This window comes from Apteryx mantelli, chromosome 19 (assembly GCF_036417845.1).
Source record: "Apteryx mantelli isolate bAptMan1 chromosome 19, bAptMan1.hap1, whole genome shotgun sequence".
Lineage (NCBI taxonomy): Eukaryota > Metazoa > Chordata > Aves > Apterygiformes > Apterygidae > Apteryx > Apteryx mantelli.
Genome location: NC_089996.1, coordinates 3,451,723 through 3,479,503, shown reverse-complemented (window position 1 = coordinate 3,479,503; position 27,781 = coordinate 3,451,723). Strand labels below are relative to the sequence as shown.

Here is a 27,781-nt window from a genome sequence, read left to right as displayed (position 1 = left end):
CATCAAAATTGTTTTCTAAAAGAGGCATTCGTTTGAAATTTTAAGTACTGTGGCAGATTCAACACAGAGAATGGTGATTTTTTCAGTGGTTCATTAGATTACTCAGTTATAAAAGTTTTCTGATGTAATTTGTATCTATTTATTTACAGCATATCCACCAGCAAGCTAGCAGAGGACCTGCTGTACGACTGCATACTAGTAGAAAATGCTGTTCCTTTGATATTACCACAGCTTAAAATTTTCAACTGTAATGCTTTAGCTTTCATGTAACACAATTTATTTCATTTTTCATTATTACTTCCAATTCATCTTTCCATATGCCGAAGGCTCAAGAGATCTCTTTCCTATTACTGGACAAAATTGATCACATGTATTTCAATAACTCCATCTTCCAACCCCCCCCAAAATGCTATGGAGCATTGCATTTTTTCTTAACATGCTGAAATGCAAGACATTTCACAAAATACAGTAACTAGTATTTTAACCAGTTGCACACATTTCAATTCTAGTCTTTCTAATTCTTCACACTAGTGCAGATAGTTATAATTTTCTGAACGCTAAGCAGGTTGTTTTCCAATGTATATTTACTTAGTAAACATCACTATAATTTCTGTCTAGTTTTAACACACCTACAACATTTTCAATCTCTCCTGGAATATCATATTCCTCTTCATCATCAGCTTCAATAGCAGCAACAGTTATCTTTTGATTCTGCGCAACTGAACCCTGAGCTTGCAGATTGGCAGCCAGAGACCGACAGCCACGCTGGTATCTGCACAAGAAACAGACACAGTTAATTTATTTTTCTGATTTAAGTTCCATCTGAAATAGGTGCACACTGCCATAAAGCCTTTTTGACAACCTACTACACCTACAATGTACACCTTCCTAGTTACTTAGTAATTATTGTCTAGGAAAGTATCCCATTCTCCTTCCTCCTGACCCAGTTGTCTCTTTTCCAGGAGACCAAAGTGGTTCCTGTGCAAAACTGTTTCATACCTTCCCTCATCTCTCTCCCCTTCCTGTTTCAATATAACCTACTTTCCACTGCTGACAATAAAAGACAGGCAAAATTCTCACCCCCTAAAAATCCCTCCAAAAATGAAAAAAATAATAATAATTTTGTTTTAAAAATGTTAAAGCTAGCTCAGTACTTTCTACACAAGCTGTACTCAGATATTTAGCCTGCAGTGTAGATACATTCTTACAAAAGATATACTTTACATGCTAAACTGATTTTTGCCAATGGGCAAGGTGCACTCTCCACCTAAAAAGAATTTGCTATGCCTAAGGACGTTCTCAAAAGTTGGAAAAAGAAGTACAATAAAAAATAGTCACCAATGGAGCCTGCAATTTTAAAATATCAGTGCGAGAAATCTGAAAAAGAGTTTGCCCTGTGGCAATAAGTAAAACCAGACACCAGAACCTGACTAATATGCAAAACTAAAGTGGGATTGCAAACCACTTTTCCCCTGTGAACTTTCTATTGAATCAGGGTAGAACAATGTAATGGGAAAGTTATGCTCACTCTTACAGAATTGAACTAAATCAACTTCAGTAACAAAGGTCACCATCTTCTCATCTTTAAAGTTATACATTATATAGGAACAGGCTTCTGCTTGTACAATGTGCAACACGAAATGTCAAGAGACTTGGCTTGTCACATCGTTGGTTTACCATACCAAAATTTAAAAGAAAATACAGGAAACTAAATACAGCAGCAGAACTCTCCTCTTTCCAAAGAATTCAAATGAAGGTTGTCTTTATTCTCAAATAACATGTTGGGGGGAGGGGGTCTTTTTTTAAGGAGGGGCCAGGGGGCTGGTAGTCAAAGGGATGGAGCTAGGGTTTTCTAAGTTTTTTGAGTGCTTTGGATTATTTTTTCTTTTGGGTTTTTTCCCCCTGGTTTTTAATTCTGTTTCAGCTTTAAACTAACCTCCATTTTGCTACCTTCGGTTTCACAAATGTCAGTCCAAGTCGTTGAACAAGCTTCATCCCTAGCTTGCGAAGAACCATCTGATTACTTTCTGACAGCTTGCAGTTATCGAGACACTCAAGTACAGTAGCAGCTGTAAAAGAAAATAAATGTGCTATCACTGGTAACCTAACAGAACGAGGAGTCAGAAAATCTAATTCAGTTACTCTGCAGCCGCTCTCTGTATACTGAGCAAGTGCCCATTTCCCTCATTTATAATTGTCAGACAGCCCCAATATAACTCCTCTGCCCACAAAGTTTTGTGAGGATGAATGTCCATAAACATTTAAAGTGAGAAATACTGTGTACGTGTAAACAATCAGCAAGAAAACCTTTTGTTTGAACACATCAAAGGTAACAAAATTATTTTTCAGCAAAGTAGAAAACATGGACTAATGGAGAGGCTTGGATTAATGAGTACAAAATTGCAGAATTTAAAAGTTTCACAAGGAACACATTCCTGCCACAAATAAAATAGCCTGTTTATATTTGCAGCCTGAAGCAATTACTGACTATTTCAAAGAATGAGCCTAAGGCTGATCAGCAGTTAATATGGACGAGCAGCTCAGGCTCTGAAAGAGCTATCATTCTCACTATAAGCACTGCAAATACGGGATTATAATGGCAAAAAAGTTTCACAACCTCTTATTCTTGTCTCTTATCAGGGCTTTCAAATATACTATGACATGAAGGATTTAACAGTCATTTTGAAGTCTGAGAAATAATAGGGCATGTGACTTTAAAATTTTCCCAAATTAAAGAAAAAAAAAAAAGAAAAACTTATGATTAGACCTGACATGTTGAATAAAATAAACATAAACAGACAAAAAAGTAAAGACAGTAATGATTATTTCAGTATCTTACAGTACTTGGATTTTTTTTTTTGCAATTGTTAATGCTAGAGACTAATCCTGCTAGAGACTAATCCTTTAAGAGGAAGAAACTGCAGAAACAACAATATTCACAGATAGAAAAATTTTAAGAATATTTAAATATAAAAACTCTTCCAAGTCCTGCCAGCTCCTGAATCACTAGAACATGTATAGGCCCATGCAAATGGTTTCAGGACTAGTGCTTATTTTTTCCTCTAGTTCTATAATGCAAAAGGTGGCTTTTCAAACGGTATCTTCTTTTGTCATTCTTCTATTTTTTCCCCATTTGATCCTCAGAACTATTATAAACTTGTAATAATTAACCATCTTTGATAATTTTTTTTGTCTCTAACATTTTCTCTTTCCCATCAGTTTCCATTTTAATATTTGCTTCTAAGTGGTGAGGATTCTGCCTTTCCTGTAATAAACTCGTTCACAATATGCCTGTGACTTTCCTCATGTTACCAGATTTGTAACTACTTAATAGTCTTTGTAGATGCCACAGACCAAGACATCCAGTTTTACCAACAGGGTTAACGTCATTAGCCAAAATTTCTGCTTCTTCTATCAATTATGACAATATTTTGTTGTACAGATGCATCCTTTTAAATTATATAATTTTGTGTTTCGCTATATTTTATCTAGCCTGTTTATAATTCTGTTTATTTGCCATATTGTTACTACTCTTTAAGCTTCCACGCTGCTGCCTGCTACACCTATGCAACGACATTTCTCAATATCTTCTATTTGCTCGTGATCAGCCCGTCACTCTTTTCTGTTTGTCTTCACTATCTTATCTCCACCTTCACCCGAATCTCAGGCATTTTGTAAGACAGCATCAGCATGTCATACTCAGTAACTGGGGGAATTACACTCTTTTCAACTCTAGATCTACAAAGTTTCTTCTCTTAAATCAAAACCCTAACCACCTCCTTCAGGTGTTTTTTTCATAAGTCAATCCATGATCATTCTAAAGTGAGTTTATACCATTGCTTGATTCCTATAAATAACACAAACCACATTTCTGGTGTTTTGGCACCAGACCAGACTAAAAACTGGCACCGTCTTTTGTATTGTTCTGTTACTGACCATCATCTTTCCCTGCCTCTCTTTATGGCTAGCAAAGGCTATAAAAAACAAAATGGTATTTTGCATTCCCAGTCATATTCTAGGAGTCATCATGGGATGAATATAATTCCACCGCACTTTTCAGAAACCTGTATGTCCTCTTTTTGGGTGCCAGTCTATCCCAATTGTATGCATCATAATCTTTTTCCACTATAAGTTTTTTCTCATTCCAAGAGTACCACTGTATCATTCCAGCTGGGTCCTGTACACAGCAGGTTCTTTAAACTTGGGATTTCCTAACTCCTGTGCTTATGTTAAAACTTGAAGATTTTTTGCAAACACTTTGCAAACAGCAGTAGTAGGTGTAACACCAGAATATGTTATCCTGAATTTCTTTATAATATTTGTCACATCTTATAGTTTTTATGTTGTGTTCAACCATTGTATTATGGTAGTGGCCAACCTGCCAAATCTTTAAAAGTTTGATGAGCTGTTCCAATACAATATTCCTCAGCTGCACCTTCTGCTCCCTTAACTTTGTCATCTCTTCTTTTTTTTTTTTTCCTTATTTTGCATGCTTTATAACTTTCCTATCAATTTCACTCTTTACGTCATCTCTCTTTATTAGTATATCTTTATCCTCCTATTTTTATTAGAATGGCTTTAAAAAACAAAAATCAGGATATCAGAGACTTACCATAGGGTAAACAATCTTCTCTTTTCCCATGTTTAAATAACTGTGCCTACAAACAAAAGAGGGAAAAGAAACGTGAGACTGTATAAATTCTAAAGCACAATATGCACCAAGAATATGATTCTAAAATAGCTTTTTATGTTCTTGCAACAATATGTAACATTCACTAATTTATATAGCATAAAAGGAAGACAGTGTCAGGGTGTAGCGCTGCTTCTTTATAAGTTGATACAAGTCAAGGCTGCTTAGCCCAGCCCTTCCCTCTCCCCCATGCAGTCACGCAGGCAGTCAACTCAGGGAGCTGAGTTAACCAAAAACCAAACACTCAAGAGAAAGAAAGAAAAAAAAAAAGCCATTAGTTTTCAGCCAGCTCAGCTCCCTGAACCATCCAGCTCAGTGCTTGGTCACACAAGTTCAATGCAGGTGTAACCACAGCAGCTATTATCTCAAACAGTTCCTGTTGCTTTGAACCTCTAAAAAGTGAAGGAGAATTTGTGGAACATGAATAAAGACAGATGAACTAGGGAAACTCTATATCCTGTTTGGGATCTTGCGATGCTGAATGGCTCTAGAAACTCAGTCGGCCTTCCTCATAATTTAGACAGATGCATGCAGAACACATCAACGCTCGCTGCTGAGAAGCAGGACAGATGGACACACATGAGCGAGCTTAGTTAGTAGTAGTAATCAAACTTGCAACACAGGACTTAGTAAAGGCTACATGGCCAAGTATTTTACCCTGTTTTTCTAACAGCTTTCGAGAATTCCATGTTAAAGTGGACAAAACTAGCCTACTTGGGTACTAAGAGTAGCAAAACAGTGTTAAATATAGCTACATATACCTGCGGTGACAGCAGTGACTGAAGTCTAGAGACATTTCAAGTTACATTATTCAGCACAAGCTACAGAGTTCCCCAAGTACTGCAAGCCCACTACAAACATCCCTCCATCAGGCATATTTTAATTCCTGTGCCAAGGGATTTAAAGAAGACTTCAAGCATTTAAAGAAGACTTCAAGCATTTAATCCTGCACAGGGCTTGTAATAATTTTTATAATTACAGTTAAAAATCCCAGTAAGAGGAAGCCTCAGTACTACAGCAAGATGAATGGACTATTAACACCAGACAAAAACATGTTACACAGTTAAAGTCGCCTCACTTCTCTCAGTATGCATCAGAACTACTGTGTTCAGTTACTTATTTTTCCTTTAACTTGTCATTCACCAGAAGAAAATCTTCCTCTGTAAGCTTGCCTAGGATTTAAACGAGAACTGCAACTTACCTCAAAAACATGTTCTTTCTCACAAATACCAACTACACATATGCCTCCCATACTGCAGGTGTGGTTAAAAGCAACAAAGGCAATAAAAACACCTTTAGGCTATGTACCTATTTTATTTTGTTACTAAATTGCATTTTAGGATGCTAAATTAGCACTTCTGATTAGCTATACTACAAGCTGTATAGTGGAATTTGGTAATAAATATTGAATTACTTAAGATTTTTAACATTTTCCATCAACAACTAGGCAATTGTAGGGCAGACTTTAAAAATATACACTTACAAAGCAGAAATGCTACAGAACTACTTCAGGCCTATAAAAACAGCTAATAGAAATAACTACCAACACAACTAGTATAAATATACCATAGCGTTTATCAAGATACCATATCAGTATCCCCAAATTCCCCCCCACTCCCCGTAATACAAAGGAAAACTCTGCTTGTACTAAAATAGCCCAAAGAACGAAGAAAAGCAAGACTAAAAATCTGCAAATGTTTGGCATAATCGACAAATCTAGAGTGCCTCTAAATTTTTCTAGCTGAAATGTGCAAGAGTTCATTTCTTTATCACTTTGTTGCTGCGTTCTGCTTTAAAAACCTATCAGATGGCTTCTTCACAAGGTTAGGAAGCTTGCAGCGGATGCCGAGAGATCCTACAGCACTTCAGCAGCACCTTGTCCTCACAAGTACTCCTCCTCTCTGTGTAACAACGCAGGTAAGAGCAAATATCAGTCTGAAGGCATGCACAGTCTGCCTCAGAATTGTTAGGATTATGTTCAAGCATAGTCAAACAAAACACAGCATAATTCCGGAAGCGTTCATAAGACAGAGAAGCAGCTTTTTAATACAGCTCTGGAAGCACCCCTTGAGTAATGCATTTGGGGGTCTACCCCCACATTTATCTTCTCAGCAGACTGTCTGGGAACACCTGCACAGAAGGAATACAATCCTCAGAAGATCTAAGCATTTATTCTGTGTTTTGTAGCTCCTCAGTTCTGGCACCTTCCTACAAGTTTCTCCATTTGCCTTTAGTTTTCACATCCTCAAGGCCAACTTTGAATTTAGTTCTGACTCCTCAGGGAAAGCATAACTAGGAGGTATCACCTCCTAAACAAGATGTGGGAAGACATTAACCAACACACAAGCAGGAAAAAAAAAAAAAAAGAAAAAAAAAAAGGTCTTTAATGTTTTTAGAAGACATTTTAAAAATGCTTTTCTAAAGAGAAATAAGAAAGCAGACTCCCTCGCCCACTAGTCAATTTGGAAGAGTGAAGCTGGCAGATTCCCTTTCACATGTTTCTCTGTATCATATTTTCTGAGCAAAAAAAGTGAACATACATTGTTTCCCTACAGGAGTTTCACTACATAAACTATCTTCACATCTGATTTTCCATAAAGAACAACCACTCAATCAAAATAGAACAAGTATTTATAATATACTTTCAGATGTTAAAGTCATCATAGCAACTGTTGTAAAACAATTAAGATTAACATTGACAAAAAATCTGAGTTGCTTATTTTCTCAGAAAACAAATCGGGCTAGAAAAGATCGCTCCAAACCGTAAGCCTATACCTACCGATATAATTCGGTTGTTCAGTAAGAAGAGATTAACAGATTCCAAAAACACTGACAATTTTTAGAAGACAACTTTGAAGGTCTACATAAGACAACCTCTAGTAAGAACATTATATAACTTGAGAGCTCAAGACAGATATAATATTAAATTTAATTAAGAATATACTTTCTGTATCTGTCTATATAAACCTTTCTCCATATAAAAAGCATAAAATATATGAATGTTTCAAATATCCAAAAGTTACAGCTCTACAAATTACAGTAATTCACTCCCTTATTTGACAAGTTTAGTACATGATTCAGATGTAGTCCCTTACTCCTGAACATGGATTAAGGGATTTTATTCTAACAATGCAAGTTTTTAAGGGAAGTACAAATCAACTGAAGAACACTGTAGCAAATGTGTTATAAATTAATAGCTAAACTTAAAAGATTGGGAGCTAATATTTACATGTTTTTGTTCAATAAAATATCTGCTACCTACTGATTTTGGAATAAACACAGCTGAAAATGCAGAACATCTGAAAGAAAAAAATGTTCTGTTCGCAACCACTAAAGTACATGGCAGGTCAAACATAATCTACCAGTTTATCAGTATCTCAATAAGTGACACATTAGTTATTTCTTTGTATCAGATAAAAGTTTAATAGCCACTATTACCAAAAAACAATACTTATAAAAGTAAATGGGTAATAGCCAAACTGAAAACTACTCTTTAGTTATTCAACAAAGCAAGAAAACCAGCTTTCATGAACTCCTGCTTTTTTAGTGCAGAAATGTCAAGCTTTCATGACTTCACTGCAAGTCAAAGAAGCATGCAAAAATGTTCACCATCCCTAACTTCAAGCTTTTGAGCTTACTAAATGTATTTTCCAGGGGAGCACTTTAACTGATGTTGGCCTCTAAAAACAAGTCATGTATTTTCTCCTGGCATGTGCTACTAACACTCATGCATGTAAGGTAAAGTTACTGTCTCAGAAAAAACCTGCAATCCTACAGCACACAGAAGTCATTCTAAAAAGCAACGTGCATGTATGCATCACTACAAATTAAGAGAAAACAAAAAACAAAAGGAAAAAAAGGACAAATCAGAATTAGATAATTCAGTTTAAACTTCCTGCCTTGAAGGAAGAAAAACATCCGAGGTACGCCATTTCAGAAAAATCTGATACAAACAAAATAATTAATAAGCTTGGTTTGCCACCCGTATAGACATTTTAGTGTCAGCAGCTAATAAGATTGAAAGTAAGGAGCCTGTCTATTGGAGTATCCAGGCGATCAAGTTACGCCATGGTCTCTCCACTTTAATGAGGACATACAGCATACACCAACCTACCCAACCTGTTGAAAAGTATGTAACTCCCTCTCTTATAAATAATTAAGCCACCTACAAATTAGAGAAAATCAGTGGTGTGCAAGCAATGATGACTGTCAAGTCTGGTTTTGCTTTAGAAATAGCATGGTGCAAGGAAAACAAAACCTAGTTTCTTAGTAATCATAGAAGAAACACACCACACCTTCCAATTGTCTACATAACCCACTTTAAGCCCGACCTTTATGAGCTGTATCAATCAGGATCATCTTTGGGACATATTCCCCAAGCTATACAAATCACCATTAAGGGCGGCCTGACTGTTTGGTAGCAAGTCTATCTTCCTGCCGAGCAGGAGACACAAGTCTGAACCTACCCTCTGGTTGTAACCAACCAAGTCAAGGCGAGGGGAGGAAATTCCAGCCTCTATGGGAAGAGAAGAAAACGGTACCTTTCATTACTCTGGAGCACCCCCTAGTAGTCACAAAAACATCCAGGCCCAGGGAAAGCTATCAACCATTGCCGCCTCCAGGCTAGATGTGGGGATGTAAACAAGGTGAGGGAGGACATGCAGGCGGGACAACAAACTCGCTTGAAAGCAGCAAGGGCTATTGAATGCGCTGTATGCGCAAGTACTGGTGAAAGAGATGAGTTAAGGCCCCTTGTTCTTATTAAGTATTCGACACAAATTGTACTCCTTCTAAAGATCGGACATATTTGTCAAGGTATTGATAACGTGACTATCAACGTGGTAATTAAGCTGACAAACTTCAATACACTGCACAGTTAAATGGGTGGCAGAAAAAGTTAAACTTTCGTATGATCTTCGTTATTTATCAATTGAAATCCCGAAAAGCTTAGACTAACACACAGAGAGCTAACAGAATAGTTCTTGCCCATCTTAACAAGAGGACTGCTGAAATACACAGATCTGAAATGCTTCAAAGAAAAAAAATTAGCAGCCTGAGACAGTGCTACACTCCAGCAAAAGAAAGAAACAGGCTAATGATAACTGAAGATCTGAACCTTGAAATAACCACAGGACTTTTTGGTGAGAAGGGAAAAAACTTGTAAGTATGTGAAAACGCAAAGTTGGGTTACTCGTTCAGGAAGAGAGAAGATACAGTGTGGCCAGAAAGAAGTCAGTGCCCCGGCTGTCTTCGGGGGTAAGAGAAAAAATTTCTTTCTTCTCCTTACATCTGCCCTGCTTTTTGTACAACCTTTATCACCAAACCATTAAGCGATAGCATCTTTTTAAAAAATAATGCCAATGAACAATCCCAGTATCACTAATTCTTTGAGAATGCCAAAAATACAGAGACTTGGGAAACATTCTCTTTGGAAATGTTCTATTTCTGTGCCTCTGGGTCTGAAAGAACAGAGTCGGAGAGTTCTTTCTTCCCTGGAGCCAAATTTACATAAGCATGCAGCTATTGCTAAATAACCTCTGCATTAGAGACAGCTCAGGGAAATGCCCTGTTCTTAAGGCTCTCGAGTTTCATCAGATCACTGTGCAGGGCGTTTTATTTTTTTTAATTATTACTCACACTTCTATACTGAATCACTTATAAAACAAATAAGGTTTAATAAGTTTCAATGCCCCAGGCTACCTCAACATGATGACATCTCTGTCACGCAAGAACTGGGAGTGCTACACCCTGCAGCAATAACTAAAAAGCTGTTTGATATAATGGCAGGTTTAAAAGCAAACCTCCAGACCAAGAGAATTTAAAATGCAGATTCTTGAAACAGGCTAGATGTTTCCTTCCAGTAAACAAATGTTATAAAAAAGTTAGCAATTTCTTAGTAATCCAGCATTTATAGCCTTTTAATTAGCTCTCCAAACAAACTATCCAAGCGCGTAAGTAAATCTAATTCAACGCCACAATTTCAGTTTCAAAAAAAGAAAAAGCAGTTTGAAAAAGTGAATTTGAAACACTGCAAGCGAGGGTTCCTGCTAGGGCACACCTGTTGTGAAATGATATATTACTGACGACAGGTGTAAAGAAAAAAAAAGAAAAAAGCATCAGTGGAATTAAAATGTGTAATGTAGATTGCATGTTTCAACAAGACTCATGAAACAGTAGTACTTGTCCTACACATAATGCTGAGGTAGATTAAACAGTAGCATACCTAATCACCGAGACTTAAGGCCACGAAGAGGCAGATCAAAGTGCAGCAGTGTAGAACTACTCACTGCGTACCTAACTTGCAGTTTCAGTTCATTGAAATGCAAGAGTTTCATGCCATTTTAAAACAGTTTTGCCATTCCAACCTCACTGCAAGCTGTTTCCTACATGCAGACTACAAATACCATAATACCATAATCCTGCTGAAACCCACTCTATCAGGGGCAGCCCCAAACTGATCCGATGATGAGAGGGAAAGACTTTTTTCCCTCCACCCCGGTCAGAACAATATTACATCCCCCCAAACCTGCCCTGCTCTACTGACCAGGAACTAAAAAATGGTGTGTGCCCCCCCATTCAGAGGGAAATGCCCAGGCAGGACTACAGTTTTACTCTTAAAATGAAGAACTGCTGGAGGAATTAGAGCTAAGAACTTTAAAGCTTGTTGACGCAAGGTTTAGTTGTCCCTCACGAGGATGTATTCTGCTTTATACAGTTAGCAATGATTTACTTTGTTTCTCTACGGACTGTTAGAATCTTGTATGTTTAAGGGAAAAGGTTTCCTTATTTTAAATGTTGCTTTTATTGTTGGCTAATATTTTTGGTTTAATAACATGCTATTGTTAAAAGCATTTTATAAAATTCTTAATATTAAACTCTTGAAATAAGTATTTCCTACTCCACTTAAGCATGGCTATGTACACAAATACCTGCACACATATCTTTCCAGAAACCTCTATTCCCTAATGATGTAATTTGTGCTTGCATTGTACTAGCTAAAATTAAAAATTCAAGACTGAATGCAAGAAAAGGCTTTAAAAACTCAGCCTACTCATACCTACCAACTGGAACAGGAGGTACGAGCACTAGGACACAACTGAAACTGGTTTGATAATAACTTCTATCTGACGGGGGGAAGAAAAAAAATCATATAAACGCAAGAAGGCAGGCTTCTGCTTCCAGGTATATTGTATCACATTCTAGTTTCGATTCTACTTGTTAAGTATTCACCTGTTTCGCTTAGTATGCACTAATGAACAGGTGGATAGAGCCAAAGCCAAAGTCAAAGGAATTATGACAAAACACTAATGTATTATACATCCTACAAGTCTCATCATGCACCTAGAATGGCAAACAATCAGTCTCCTTTCCAGATCTGACAATAAAATGATGAAACATCATTCTGTCTTTTGAAACATACTGCAATGCATACAAATAATGCTTCCTCTTGCTTAAACAGCAAGTTCTAAGTTATTCTAAATATAGATCATTTCTCATATCTTCTGATTTGGAAGAGCTGCTAAACAAAAATACACTCACACACACACACACTCACACACACGCTTTTATTCCAGAACTTTGCTTTGATGTTTAGTAACATGCTGCACAGAAGTCCTCATAGCAATTAGTTAAAAAGAGCTGCAAATTTATGCAAATTACAGAAACTCATACAAACGCCAGCAAAACCTTAAACCTGTAAGGCTGTACAACAGCATGCTGTCTGACAGCACTTGCACTACCTTGACTTTGGTCAAAAACAACAACAAGAAACAACTCCTCTCCTCCCCCCCCCCATTACTCTGCCCAAAAATATTCGGACAACAAAATCAGAACAGATGCCAGAATTGTTATTCAAGTATATCAAAACACACACAGAACCTTTTTTTAAGGGCGTCAAACTACAAACACAGACTAAGGTTTTATAAAAATATATTTTTAGAATGTAAGAGTGTGATCATATTACTATATGATCATGTAGTTCATGTATTAAAGATTTTTTCCTATGCATAGTATAATAATTTTAAAACACAAACTAAGGATTCAGCTCTTGAGTCATGAACTTTTATAATTACACACAGCAAACAGCACTGAACAAAGCACTTGTTCAGATTAGCAAGGAAAAATACAGGAAATAGCGAATTTTTTCAGCCTACTCAAAGACACTGTCTAGTAAGTTTAGTATGTCTGAGAACAAATATTTTAGTTGGAAAGTAATGGCCAAAACTTTCATGAATCACTTGCATTTTGACTATCCAATCTGAAAAGTCTAGAGACCAGTCAAAAGCCCAGCCTCCTCTATTTGTACAGTGCCAATTAAATTTTCAAAGGTTTTGTACAAAGCCAGAAAGAAAATGAATTATGAAATGACTACTATATATATAACTAGATATTGAAAGCATATTTTGAGAGTTATTTATCGGTATCTGTACTGACAACTTCACTTTCATCTGTTGATGACAAGTGTGCTTAGAGACAAAACAGATACATGGAGGTTACATCTTCACAAGTGTTTTAGAGGGAATTCAAGCTTAATATTACCTTATTCTTTTTTAATAACAAGGAACCTCTCGGTGCTTTTGCTATTGAAGGTCTACCATAGCAATATCATATGGAAAAAATTACCATAAATACAGTCATCTATCTTTTAAAGGAAAAACAGTATTTACCAGGGCCTGGAGCATGCCATTCACAACAACAGTCCCCTCCATGGTCTGAAAGGAGGATTTAGATAACATTGAAAGTGTCCAGTCCAGGAAATCTGCCATCCTTTTTTGCCTGACATCAGGGCGGGCAATAAATCTGTCACAAAAAACAAAACAAAACACTGCAGTTACCAACTTTATGACTCTCAGTGAAAACCTAATTTTTCCTGGTATCCAAACTGGTTGCAGCTCCCAAAGGCAATTCTCCAGGGGACATTTTCCTAAACCACTGAGGGTGGGATCATCCCAAACATAAGCTGTTTAGCCCTTCTGTTCGTGAGCAAGGCTCTGACCCAAAATTTGACTTATAAATATACCAACCTGTTAACTAGAATTCTAAAGATTTCTCACTGTATTTGTAAAGCAACAAACTTTACAAAGTTCCTATATAAAATTACTTTCATTAGAATTAGTGAAAAGCTGAAATGAATACAATAATTCTCAACAAGAACAGCTATTCTGCAAATCTCAAAATCCGCTCAAATCAGCAATGGATCCATACTCCACATGTATCAGACAGATCTGTTTCCGAGGCCGTAAAAAGCAATCATCCATGGCAGATTTTTTTTTTTTTCAGATTTTTGATAAGGTCAAACACTTATTGTTTATCACACAGGATGGGTCAGGAGATGCATTTTTATCCACTTTACAGAGGATCAAAGAGGTTCGTGATGGTTACACTATCTGCCTAAACATATAAATTCAGTCCTCACCAGTGCCAGCCAAGCCATAGTTAGGACACCTACTTCAGGCATCTAATTGATTCTTTGCAGCAGCTAAAAATTAGGTTTGTGGTCCAGCAGAGGGATTCAGACTAAATTAAAAAACTTTGTTCTCAATACAGTCAAAGGAAACAAGAAGGTATATGGCAAAGCCCACGAAATACAATTCATAGCACTTAAAAGTAGGATATGCAGAGAGCCTATATCTGGTTAGTCTATACACCTACTGATTGAACAGGGAACTACACTAAGAGCTAACTAACAGGGAATATGAAATACAGAGAAAGCAGGAAACATTGAATAGACATGCGATCACTTTGTTCAAAGCCCATGACTACTTCTGTTCAGCAACAGAACAACGAGGGAGGAGGGACTGGTTAAGGTTTTTTGTTTTTTTTAATTTTGCTTTGTTTTTTCCTTTAAGAGAGCAGCAAGTACAAAGCCTTCTTTTGCATAATAACCCGGTAGTAACAGAATTAACCTGTAACGTAGGCGAGCTGGTTCCCAGACCCCTTCTCAGCCTGAAGGAGTTTAAATCTTCATTTCCCAGAGGAGGGAAAAACCTGCAGACTAGAAGTAACATAGGGACAAGCCTAACCAAATCCTACTGCAGCCGGGTCACTGAGCAACCAGAAGAGAGAATTCATGGAACCAAGTGCAGCTCCTTTGCCTTATGAAATGGGAATGACTTGGAAAAAGGAAAATCTTGGATCTTGGTGTTTCTGAATTTTACCCCCAAATTCATAGACTCCTTAGAGCAGGAACCAGAACCTAGACTTTCCCTTCGTCTTCTCTTTCTCTCTCTCCCTAAGGAGTTTCCTACTCAACAGGCTACAGTTAGAATCCTGCATTTGCTCTCTACAGGGACTAGGACTTTGGCATTCCTGCCTACCTACCAGTCTCACTTCGAGAGGATGAATGAAGAGAGATCTCATCTCTATACCAACTCTATACCCTGCTCATCAGAGAATCTTTCCGGGATACAAGAGCACTGAATTCAGGTGCACTCAGGCCAAAGGCCTAGGGCCTGGGTCTTCTATTTCCTGGGGAAGTGTTTTAAGCATTAGGCTACTTTGAAAATGGTGTTTTCATAATAACTAAATAACTATATCTAAACTAAATAGCTGTTTTGCTCCTATTACAGTCTTAAACACCTTGATCCAGCCAGTACCAAAAGATATTCTTAATATTGCTTAATGCATCCGATCACCTTGTTATGAGTATATATTTTTAATAAAAAATTAATTTAGTCAATAAAGTGGAGAAGGGAACACAAGACAACTGCCAATAACAAGTCTGCATAGTACCCTACATGGGGATGCAAGGCACTTATGAAATCCTCCTCAAATCCAGTTTTGAACATTGCATAAACACAAAATTTTGCTGAATGCTGTAATCAATCACATTACTATATACCTGCTTCCATAAGTAACCTATTTTACAGATATCTTGGAGTGTAAATGAAGTACAAATTCAACCAGTCTGAAGTGGTGAAAGAATCTTTTTGGTGACTTCCCCAAATTCTTCTCAAATAAGGATGACAGTAACTCAAATACAGTAAATTAACTCAAATACAGTAAATTCCTTCAAGATGTTTGGTATGTTTTGTGATTTGGGGGAAGCAAAGAAGAAAAAGGGCACATTCAGGCACATCTGTTTGCCCAAGAATGACTCGCTATGTAACACTTTCTCCTGAAATCCTATGCTTCTGTCACCCTGTGATAAGGCAGGTCACCAATGCTGATACACAATACAAGGCAGGTAACCAGTGCTGATACTCTGGATTCTATTCCCAACCCTTTCATTGATTTTCCACATGACATTGTCATTCCAAAAACAAGTTTTTGTCTTGTCATCAGGTTCACAGCTTTAGCATTATACTCAATAAATACAAATTTCTAAAGCATTTTGGGTCCTGTGACAGAAGTTCAAAGTAAATTTAAAATAAGTACACAGGCAGTTATTTCCCAAAAAGACAGTCAGGATCTTCTCTACTAAAAAAAGTTGTATCTGACAACAATTTTGATACAATTAAGCCTGTAATTTTGTGCCTCTTTCAACTTAAAGAAGAACGTTAACACCAGTTTTATTATTCAGACTAGCTACCTACATCCACTCTCAGCATTTAATCTTTTTTTCACCCTACAGAGCCTCTGCTCCTATAGCTACGTTGGCAAAACTATGCTGGCAGAGCCCCCTAGTGTAGATACAGTATATGCTAGTATAGATACGGGATATGCTAGCGTAAAGATTTGGGGGGGTTGTTTGTTTAAAAAAAAAAAAAAAAAGGAAATCACAAACTGAGCTTATTAAAGTTCTTTTCTGACAGATTATGCTGGAATAAGATATGTACACTACCACACTTTAGGTCCTTTATCATTTACTTTCATATGCATCACAAATGCAAAAATAAATCCCTTAGAACATTTATATATTGTACTAAGTCATAGTCCATGATCACTATGAGATGCAAGGCCTGGTCCTCCACTGCTTTACAATTCATTTTGTCATTTATGCAAAAGGCACAAGCTAACAAATTGTCATGGTAATATTTTATATGTCATATATTCCTATGAAAGTGATTAACATAATCCCATATTTTCTAAAACACATTAATTCCAAACTCCACTAAAACGTTAGAAGATTGGAGAAGAGATATAGAAGCTGATTGTTTCAAATTTATAACAACCCTAGCAACATAATTACTGAAGTGATGCAAAAAACTCAGAACAACTGCACCTCTGTCACAGGGAAATTGCTTGGTGTCTGAACACGTAACTGAATAATTTTAGAGAGGTTGTGACATCTCCATCCTTGAAGATATTCAAAAGCCATCTGGACACAGTCCTGGGCAGCCTGTTCTAGGTGACCCTGCCTGAGCAAGAGGGTTGGACTAGATGATCTCCAGAGGTCCCTTCCAACCTCAACCATGCATCAATTCTGTGATTCTTTCTAAGTCCCTAGAAACCAGAGAAAGCTCTCTGAACAGTATTCTGTCAGCAGTAAAGAACTACAAGTATCACTTGTGATAGGTACACATTTCGTTGGTAAACAGAAGAAAACACAACATTTCCAATAATAAGTAGGCTATCTGCAAGTTTAGCATCTCATATACAATTGCCGAACTTTCAGTCCTCCCAACACTATTATTAGTAATACTGTCAGACTGAAAAATGGCAGGAGAGAAGGGAGATGGCTTTTCTCCTTTCTTGCCAAGAAGCACAAAAGAGACTTACTTTGAAACCAGTACAGCAGCTGCATCTCGAGCCTTATCACTGACAACCAAGTAACACTAAAAGTTAAAAAAAACAAAACAAAACAAAAAACTGAGAGTTCACACATGTAGATTTAATAATGCAACTACATAACAACTCTGTACATGAAGTGCTTACAAACATTATACTGAGCCTAAAACAGTAAGAAATTAAATATTCTATTTAACAAACCATATCCCAGACAACAGTGTTCCTTCTAGTGTCTTTCAAAGCATGTTTACATTTACTGAAACCTTAAGTTACAGTTGTACTTGTGTTACCACATGTCTACCAGTGATGTCACTTAAGAGCTGCTACTGTCAGAAGCAGAAGCTGTTCAGGTATGTGTGCGCTGTGGGTTGTTGTTTATTTTTATCTTAAAGGGATTACAAGTTAGCCATTTCTGTTTATGCTCACTGAAAGTTTAGTATCTTCACTGAAAAATTTTCATGCAGTCATAGCTTCTCAGAGATATGGTACTCATCCTGATCAAATGGTAATTTCCTCTATAAATCATCAAACTTGGCTTTCAGGAAAACTACCTTGTATTTTCAAATTTTAGAAGCTTATATAGTAAAAAGCATACATTCATACCAGATAGTCATAAGATAAAATAGTTTATTACCTTAGGAAAAAAAGGAACAGTCTCACCTGACATTAAAGAATCAAAGAACATATTAAAGATTCTAAAATTATGGAGAAGTTCTTTACAGATTAGATACAGAAAATTTTGCCTTAAATAATATTTGAAAAGATCACAATTCATTATATATTGAAAGATTAAGCCTAAAAAAAAAATAATCACAGGTTTGAATGTATTACAGGATGTATTATACCTACTTTTGCTATTTTAAGTATGCGATCCATTGTTGGCATTCGAGCTTGCCCTTCTTCAGAAAGAATATTTCCATCAAAACGGGCCAGATCAAAAGGAATCAAGCATATCATGGAGAGCCATAATAAAAGCATATAACGAGTCTCCCAAGTCTGGAAAAGAATGGTAAAATAAAATATGCACTCCATGTCCTAGAACATATTCCAGCAAAACGGCCTGGAGCACAGACTAGCCACTAGCTCCAAGAAGCTTTTAAACCAAGAAGACAAAGAGAAAACTCTAAACCGGAATGTTCTGAAACACCAATGCAGATGGAAGTACAAGAGATCCCAAACATGCAAACTGTAACAAAGTTAAAGGACCCTCCCCTCCGAACTTGTAATCTAGAGATGTTTATTTCCTTCCAAAAGCAAAGCTGCATGTGGCCATTCTCGTGTTTCCTCCTTCCCTCAGCATCCTCAGCACCAGCATCCCAAACAAACAAAAACCAACCCTAAATTAATAGGAAAAGTGACTCCCTATCTGGAGATAGGAAAAGGAGAGGAAGAGAAAGAACATTTATATTCCCAGGCAAAGCATGACAACAGAAGAAGACTTAGAAATATGTTGTACTTTCTAATTTCTCACTTATTGTTTTCATGGGCTTACCGAAACAACTGTTTAGAGAGAGACAGACAGACAGGAAGAAACTTTTACAGAGCTTCTAAGGTAAGATTTCACCATAAAAGCTAATACATCTTAAATCAATGCTTTGAGTGCATAGAAAGAATATTTATTCCGTGAATAGTTATAAGAAAAAAAGATGACCTTAGTTTTGTGGAAATTGCTCCTTAAGAAACAAAAGCTGTACAACTACATCAACAACAACAGCAAAGTGCTCAGAAGCAACAAAGAGTATTAAAAATTGATTCAAAGTAGAGAATTTATTTCTGAGATTTTTAAATACTTTAATTTTGCTCCTCATAATAGATGATCATCTCCCTTAAAATTCATCAATCTCAATAAGCCTATGGGAATTTTTATTTTTCCTAATATAAGAGTATGAAATATGATATTTCAATCCATGCCTAAAAATATTTTGCTTAAATATTTTTTCCAATCATAATTCTTGCTCAGAACGTTCTCAGCCAAATAAAACTTAAATCATCAGGGTAGCTAATGAAATGGTGCTGCATGGTTTTTGAAATTACAAACAGGCAGCAGAAAATTTGAAATTCTATGTTATTTCTCCACACCCAAGAATATGTTGCAGAAGGCAAAAATCCATGTCAAAACTATTCAATTTTCCCCAACCTTCACCTCCCTCCTTTCAAAACAGAAGAAAAAAAATGCCCCTCATATATCTGAAGATAGATATGGGGGCGGAGGGAACAAATTATGAAACTGAACAAAGAAAACAAATTTTCTTCATTTCCTACACACATTTACTCCTCAAAACAGGAGACCTCATACCAAATTTGAAAACCCAATGGTTTTAAAAACTTGTCCTGCTGATATTAAGAAACAGGAATAAAGACCTCAAAACTAAACTACTTCATTTCCTGTGATTTTACATTCACATCTTCAAGCTAAATTAACATGACCAATTAACGATATCTATAGCAGGAAGATAATTTTTCAGTTACGCCTTTTAGAAGTTCATTGTCTTTCACTGTCTTTCCTTTTACTGTTGTTTATACTAATTTCTTCCCTCACAGGAGTGGTTAAAAATTTTACTCACACCTCAACCTCTCTGTTTCTAAATCTGTAGAACACTTCCAACAAAGGAAAAACACAACAAGGCCTCGAAATCCAACTATTCAGTTAACATTTCTTTTTGAAGAATTTTACAGAATTCCGTAGGAAAAATAAGAGTTAAACAGAAAGCATGGCGAGTTCTCACCTCGCAGTCTTTCAGATTCTGGTCTCCAAGCATATCCAAAACAGGCTGTAGATCACCCACTTCATGAGGAAACAGTGGGAGGAAAAGTTTGTACCCTCTCACCTACAAAAGAAGCAGTTTCACAATTTAGTAAGCCATCTGTCATCTTCAAGTAGTGAAGAAAAAGAAAAGAGCCTTTGAGGAGCTTCTTGTATATGATCCCCACGTACTAAGAACGATAAGAATATGAATTCATTTCCTAAATACTTCAAGGTTTTTGAGTTTTTACATGCTTACTAAGAATGAAAGGAAGGATAAGTCTTTAACTCTAAAACAAACACCTAAGAACTGGCTTAAGAGATGATCAGCTCCTGCTCAATGCATATTTACATTTACTTTTGGCACACAGACTGCTGAAAACCTTCACTGAACTACTATGTAATGGTACAGTCCATCTAAATTTTCACGATACTTTCTTTTTTTTCTTTTTTTTAATATTATGACTGTCATTTTATCACTCAGTAACCCAGTGTCTGCAATTTTTTGTTTTCAGACCTTGCTCTTTACTACTCTGGACTATTAAATATCATCAGCTAATTGTATCACTCTGTCCTCCCCTTTTTACAGGTCACTTAGAAATACAATCAAATAACACAGTTCCCAGCAAAGATAGCTGTGGGAGTCCACTGACAGCTGTCTGTTTTCCTGCCTTTTAGCCAGTTTAAAACAAACTTCTTTAATATCACAGAAGCTTATTTTCTTTGAAAGCATTGGACAGCAGGTCTTGTAGAATGCCTTTTCAAAATTCAGTCTGCTCTAAAACCAATTTTAAAATTCAACAATACGCTAGTCACCTTCCTTTTAACAAGGGTGCCCAACCATGAAAGGGTATCGTTGGTACAAGAGGACATATCTGGGAAGAAGAACCCGGATACCTTTCTACAAGATATTCCTCCTGCTCAACAACACTGTTCAACAGTGTCTCCGCAGGTCTCATCAACAAACTTCTCTGCTTCCCTGAGCTCAGCTAAGTAATAGAAGGAGCAAAAGCAAAATTCTAACACAAACTGAAACACATCCAAGGAGCTGTTGGAAGAAAAAGCAGAAGAAAGCAATAGCAAGATTACATCATTAAAAGAGAATCAGAATGGAATCATATAAGAAGAACTGATAAAAGGAAAAGCAAAAGAAACAGTGCATCCTTTTTCAAAAGAGACTAGGTATTTATCACATTTAACTACCCCAAAATTCTTCCCAATGTAGTTAACGGCTGTAACAGCCGAAAAAGATTTATGGAACTGCAGATGGCTGAAAGACATTCTCATGATTCCAGAAAAGTGTTGATTCTCTGAAGACATGGGTGAACACAGTTTAAAAAAACAAACAAACAAACAAACAAACAAACTTTTAACTATATTTTAAATGTTTCACCACACTACTCAGGCAATATTTTTTTTTACTATTTTAAAAAAGGAAAATGTTGCTTAAATTATTTAAACAACAAAGAAAATATAGGAAACTCACACACTTTCAATAAGAGAATGTTAAATTTCTTTTTTTTTACCTTTGTAATGATGTAAAGAAATTTAAAAGCCAGGTGAACTAGCAGGGGAGGAGATTCACTGTCCCGTACTATATCCAACAATGAATTCATCATCCACTCTAATGAAAGGAGAGAAGAAAAAAGTGAATCTACATATAGTAGCTCTGAATTTCTCATATTTTTAATAAAGAGGGAGGTAATAGTCATATATATAGTACCAACTACAGCAAATTTGCAATGCAAGTACGGATTTTCCAGCTTAATAGATTTTCAAGTACATACACACACAAAAAAATTTAAAGATGACATTTCTACCTAAGTGTTGATCCAGCAAGTGAGGTTGCTCCTGGTACTTGTCCATTATAACTGAAAAGGAAAAGATATTTGTGAAAAGCTATTCAAATTAGAGGCCATTAACAGTATTAATTGTGAGATACACCTCTGATTCTAGACAGCTTTAGAGTAAGATTTCAATATCCTAAAGCTAAGTAAGTGCTGCCACCACCTGTAAATGAGGTCAAAAAGTAGGAAGACTACAGAGAAGGTACTGTAACCATACAGTCTGTCCACTTCTGAAGCACAAACATTTACCTATACTGAATCATAAACTCCCTTCCAGGAGTCTCTCACACTGCTGTGGACAAATCTCATGGCTAGATAAAACAAGCAGTCACTCAGCTTGTTGCTGTCCTTCCCTGCAGAACTCTTTGTAGTTCTCCTTTCCTAAGAGCAACTTCCCAGCACACCATTTCTGATGGAACTCTGCAAGCAGAGGACAACGTTAAACCAGTACAGACTGTAGCTGCTGCGCGTAAAGCAGGTTTACACTGCACTCCTGCCCAACCAGCCTCAGAATGCTGCTTTACACCTTCCTGCACTGCTGTTCACATCTTCTCCCCAAACATCCCAAATTCCACTTACTTCTACACACTATTCTACTTGTTACCAGGTCAAGTAACTAACTCTTTTTAAAAATACACACACAACGATACCTAAACATCAAGAAGTGCAGTAGTATGAAGACTTTTTCAACCCTGGGGCTAATACAGCCAGAGGAAAATTCTCCCTGGACACACAGGGTTCCATCACAAGGATATCTTATATCTTCCTTCCCGTGCTTAGAACGTATTTAAGAATCTGCACTGAAACAAGATATAGGAGTTGTGAAATCTTTTTCTCTCTGTTTTAAGCTTCCTGGGCATAGGAAAAAAATACAGCATCACTTTGCATTGGAAGGTGCTCATCTCAATTTTCAGTGCTAGAATTTTTTATTTTGAAATAGAACAAAGGAAATTATTCAGCGAAGAATAAAAGTTCTTGACATGATTAAACAGCCTTGTCATTAACCACCTGGAAAAATACAAACTGTAGCTATTACTAACCCCTAATCCTGTGCTCCTCAAAAATTTTCACATTTCTTGCTTCATCTTGCTGTCAGCAATACATTTTCTTTCCTTAGGCAAAACGGTCTGTCATATGTATTTTAATATTGAAAATACTAAGAACAAGTTGCCACAGTTTGTAGAAACAGAAGTATTTCCATTTAAACCTGAAATCAATGCAAAGCAGCTACAGAAATGAAAGTTTGTTTTATAATCTCTCCTGAAAACTATCTAATATTGCACTGATGATTACCTGGATCCTTTTAGATATTTGGTCAGAAAATGGCTTTTTTACTTAAAACTAAAATACCTTCTTAACCTTTCCTTTTCCTGCATTTGTTTCTCCCAACAATTTTGTTCTCTAATCCTTTTACCCTTCTCCTCTTGGTCATAGCAACAGCTGGATTTAAAACATAACACAAGTTCAACAGAGCTATGTTTGACCACGGGATGACACAGCACAACTACTTTCAAGACATCAGCCAGTCCAACAGTATCCTTGCACTAACTTCTACAATTCTGTTGGAATACCAAAGTATTGTTTACTACAAGGAGATGAGCCTCAGATCCTAATCAACACTAACTTCTCATTTAAATTAATGATATCTTAAACCGCACACAAACAATGGAACTAGCAAATGCAAGAAGAGGCACCAACACTCACAGCAATAGCTTTCAATCAGAAATGGAATTTAACTGCAATTCCTTATCCTGCTAATTTGGTTTCCCATATCACAGTCTAGCAATCTAAAATAAGACCCCAAATGAAAACGTTGATTGAGGAGAACGAACTAAATAAAAGCTTTTGTAATGTTATTATTTCAGAAAAAGATCTTCCTAAATTTTCCTACAAAATTATACTAGTAGATTAAAAAGTTGAACACCACAGATTTTTGTGAATGCTTCTAAGATCTGTGTTAAAATCCTCTGCAAATGGTCATTACTGAATAATCCTGCACACAGATTAAGCTACTCCCTAACCTTCAACATTATATCCATATACTCACTTAATCTGTTAGCATATTTGGGACATTCCTCTTTTGCCCATGAAGCGTCAAATGACGCCTTATGACACTAAATCTTATAAACCAGATACTGAACAATATGCACAGTGCCTATCAAAGTTAAGTGTGTGTATATATATATATGTATATATATTTGTGTATGTATATACACACACACACGTGCGTGCACACACTAGGCAATGACATGCTCTTCTGATCAGGATTATACAGCCATACCCCCCAATTTTCAAAGGACGTGTGCCCAGGAAGTGCAAAAGTTAGTGTTTCAGTGGATAGCCAAGCAATTTTTCTCATCAGTGTGACAGAGGAGAGATGCATGCAGGTAGGTCAGAAATACAGACAACATAAATACAAGGAGACAGTATATATTGACGTGAAGGACAGCAAGGCACAGCAGGACCATCAGCTCCAGAAGCAGAGGATGGCTTTTCAGAGACTGAGATTTTTCAGAACATGCTTTGCTATCCCATCAAATTCTGCCTTTTCACCTATGACACTGAACAATCAACATAAATATGAGTGTTCTTGCTACTTCTTTCTGAGCAGTTACATGTTCACCATTAACTTCCTCAGATGACTCATGATCCGTTAAATCAATCAAGGATGCAGGAGAGACTAATAATCACAAATTAGTGGAGCACAGTACTGAATAATCAGCAACACAACTCCAAAACCATGGACAGAAAAGTGATAGAGAGGGAGCTGTCACGACTGCCACAATATACAGATCAGATGCTTCTATTACAATATTTACAGTGCTGGCTGCCTCTTTTCCTCATACCTACAAGTAATTTAGAACCTAACGGTGCTCATGATTATATCTTTTGTGTCTTTTTTTCTTGGAAACAGCAGGAGGAATAGATGTGCCTCAACACTGGAACACAGGCAGCAGATGAAACAACTTTTCATACAGGCTTCCTTATTCCAGTACAGTCTGTCCATGAATTGTTTTACATCTTTAGCCAACTGAACTTCAGAGTCCGTTTCCTGCTGTAATTTATAATTCTACTGAATAACTTCAGCAAGGCCAGATATCTAAATGTGGGACATTTTGGTTTATTGTTTGCCTACCTGGCGAAAACAGACACTGTAGCAATATTTTTTTTTGTTAGCAAGTTTTTGTAATTTCACAATTTTTGCAAAAGTATTTGCAAAATGCTAATCAATTCAAAATAATTTGTTTTGTAAATACACGAAACTCTGAATTAGCTTTTGCAAACTATCTGGCCAAGATATTGTATCCATTCCACAGGTGAGCAGTCTAACAGGCTAATTACCTAGGACACTGTTACATGAACATGGTAACACCACCCGTTATTCAACTGAGGTCTAGTGCTTGCATAGCTTTCATTATACGGCACAGAACCAGGGCTACTAAGTCAGATCTGAGATGCCTCCATTCAGAAACAACTAGGCAGTCTGTATGGGGTCAGCTGTCCTTTTCACTTGTGTTAATCCACTTTTTATATTTTCTATGAAACATAAAACTCATAATATGAAATTACAATCTTAAAATACAAAATATATGTATTTCTAGCAAGTAGCTAGATATTGACTTTTGATAAAGATATACAAACTTATGATCAATAATAAACAAACTCTACCTTTTTTCCTCTCTATTCGCACCATTTTAACATATGCCATATGCCATATGCCCTTTTTTACTATTTTTACTGAGCTGCATGTGTTTCTCACCTTTGTGAACTTTCTCACAACTGTAACTTTTGGCAGCTGATAAATTTGTCAGTTAAGTTCCAGTAACCATTAAAGGCAGCCCCTGCCTCTGTGAGAGCTTCTAAATCTGGCTATCAGATCGCTGAACAAATAACTGCTTGGTTCTCAGAAATACTGTATGGCTATATTTATCATCAAAATCTATGCAAGCTGCAGATAATAAACTTCTTGAAAATCATACAGCAGGCCTTCTGCATGTCAAACCATTTGCCTGCAATTTGCACACACTCCTGAAAACTTTAACTGAATTACTGTCTGTATTTGCATAGGAAACAGGTGGCTAAGCAAGGTTCAAAATTCAGATTTCTTAAATCCAAGACCTGAGTTTTAACTACTGGGTCAGAACAGAACATATACCTGGAAAACAAAATGAGTTAGAAAAAAATATGGCCAAACTATTTGTTAGTAAAGTCCAAACATTGTTCCTATTGTTTCTATTCTGAAATTAGTGCTTTTTTGTATTAAGCAGTATAAGAACGCAGCCCCTTTGGATGCTGTGCTTACCTATGAATTTTTCAGTCGTCATTTCTCGAGTCACCAGGTCCCCAAACACTGCTCTGAGGTTACCGATGAGCCCTCTAACCTCCTGGCTCTCCGTGAAGCTCTCCAGAATGTTTCCGCGGGCGATGACATCCGGCTCCAGGCTCTTGCTCTCCTCTTGCTCGGAGCCATCGCCGTCCCTCTCGCTCAGCGCCATGCCCCAGGCCGCCCGTCAGCGCTCCCTGGCAGCAGCAGGGCACGAACGCGGCGCGGCGGTCACAGGAGCCCCCGGGCGCGGAGCGGGCGGGCGAGGCCGGGCCACCGCCCCCCACCCCGTCACGGCCGCGCGCCCCTCAGGCGCCGCCACCGCCGCCGCCCCCCGCCGCCGCCCGGCCCCACCCGCCCGCCGCCGCCGCCATGCGGCCCGCCGCGCCCGGCTCCCGCAGCAGCGGGAAGCGCGGCCCGGCCCTCCCCAGCCCCCCAGCACGGCCCGTGGCTCCCGGGGGGTGGGAGGGAGGAAAGGGGGCGACGACGCCGGTGCCAGCACCGGGGACCGCGAGCCCGGCCCCCCCGCGCCGCCAGCTCCCGCGCGCATTACCCTGGCAACGGCCGCTGCGCTCCCACCGCCTGCCCCGCGCGCCGGCCCGGGCGGAGCCGCCCTCTACGGGGCGCCGCACAGGCCGAAAGGATGCGGAGCCGGCTCCGCGCCCGCGCGCGGCCCCGCCCCTGCAGCGCGGCGGGCGGGAGGCTGAGGGGAAGCCCGGCCCCGGCAGCGCCCCTGCGGGCGGGCGGGCGGCCGCCGCGGCGCCCTCACGCGCCAGGCCCCTTCTTCAGTTGCCGGCGTCTCGTGCGGCCCCTGCGATGCGTCTGCCGGGAGCGCGGTGGTGGCTTCTCCTCAGTGAGCGGAGACGCCCTCCTCGCTCTCCGCCATGGCGCCGGCGGCCGTTAGCTGCCGCCGCCGCCGCCCCCCGCCCCAGGGCCTGCCCGGGCCCCCCCGGAGCGGGAGCAGCACCGGCATCGTGCGAGGCTGCGACCCGCGTGGTGGAAGGCCCCTGGAGCGCAGCTCCTTACCCGCGACCTCGCCCTTCTTACCCGTGTAACGCAGCGCTTTGGTGCGGATAGGGGAGTCTCAGCGCAGGAGCTCAGTGGTCATAGGTCACCCCAAAGCTGATAGCTCATCTCCATCCCTTCTTCTTCTCCCCACACGCTTGCACCCTACCAGCATTAATTCCCCACTTCTCTCTTCCTGTACTGCCAGTACTATAAAACTAAAATTGGAGTCTGAAGTAGAAACTGAGTAGTCACCCCAGCTTTTTACTTAAGGAAAATATACCCAAAGGATCGGTCCAACTGACAAACTGCAGCAGTGGTTTGCGGTGAGGCAAGTCACCTTAAGAGCTGCTGGTTTCCCTCCATTGATTATAAAGGAAGTTCAGGGAGAGGCTCAAGTTAGGACAGGTAGTATCCAGCAACTCCATCCATACCCGAATGTCCATCTTTAGGCTCAAGTTCTTTAACGCAAACCACAATCATAAGATGCAGGGACACCCAGT

At 38.4% G+C, this 27,781-nt stretch overlaps 1 protein-coding gene across 2 annotated transcripts in view; it reads right to left on the bottom strand.

Moving 5' to 3' along the window:
• TBCD (tubulin folding cofactor D) overlaps positions 1-26,874 on the bottom strand; it is a 136,215-nt gene extending 109,341 nt beyond the window's left edge. The window contains exons 1-11 of one of the 2 annotated variants that reach the window (XM_067308544.1): positions 26,827-26,874; positions 26,253-26,470; positions 21,923-21,973; positions 21,629-21,726; positions 20,086-20,187; positions 18,209-18,355; positions 17,351-17,406; positions 13,357-13,489; positions 4,613-4,658; positions 1,937-2,069; positions 630-772 (exon numbers count right to left, since the gene is read on the bottom strand). In XM_067308544.1, coding sequence (XP_067164645.1) covers positions 630-772; positions 1,937-2,069; positions 4,613-4,658; positions 13,357-13,489; positions 17,351-17,406; positions 18,209-18,355; positions 20,086-20,187; positions 21,629-21,726; positions 21,923-21,973; positions 26,253-26,445 — 1,102 coding nt within the window. In that variant the 5' untranslated portion in view covers positions 26,446-26,470; positions 26,827-26,874. Of the gene's footprint in view, positions 1-629; positions 773-1,936; positions 2,070-4,612; positions 4,659-13,356; positions 13,490-17,350; positions 17,407-18,208; positions 18,356-20,085; positions 20,188-21,628; positions 21,727-21,922; positions 21,974-26,252; positions 26,471-26,826 lie in introns of those variants that run through there. The other variant, XM_013960865.2, reaches the window with a different exon arrangement.
• Positions 26,875-27,781: the final 907 nt, after the last annotated feature.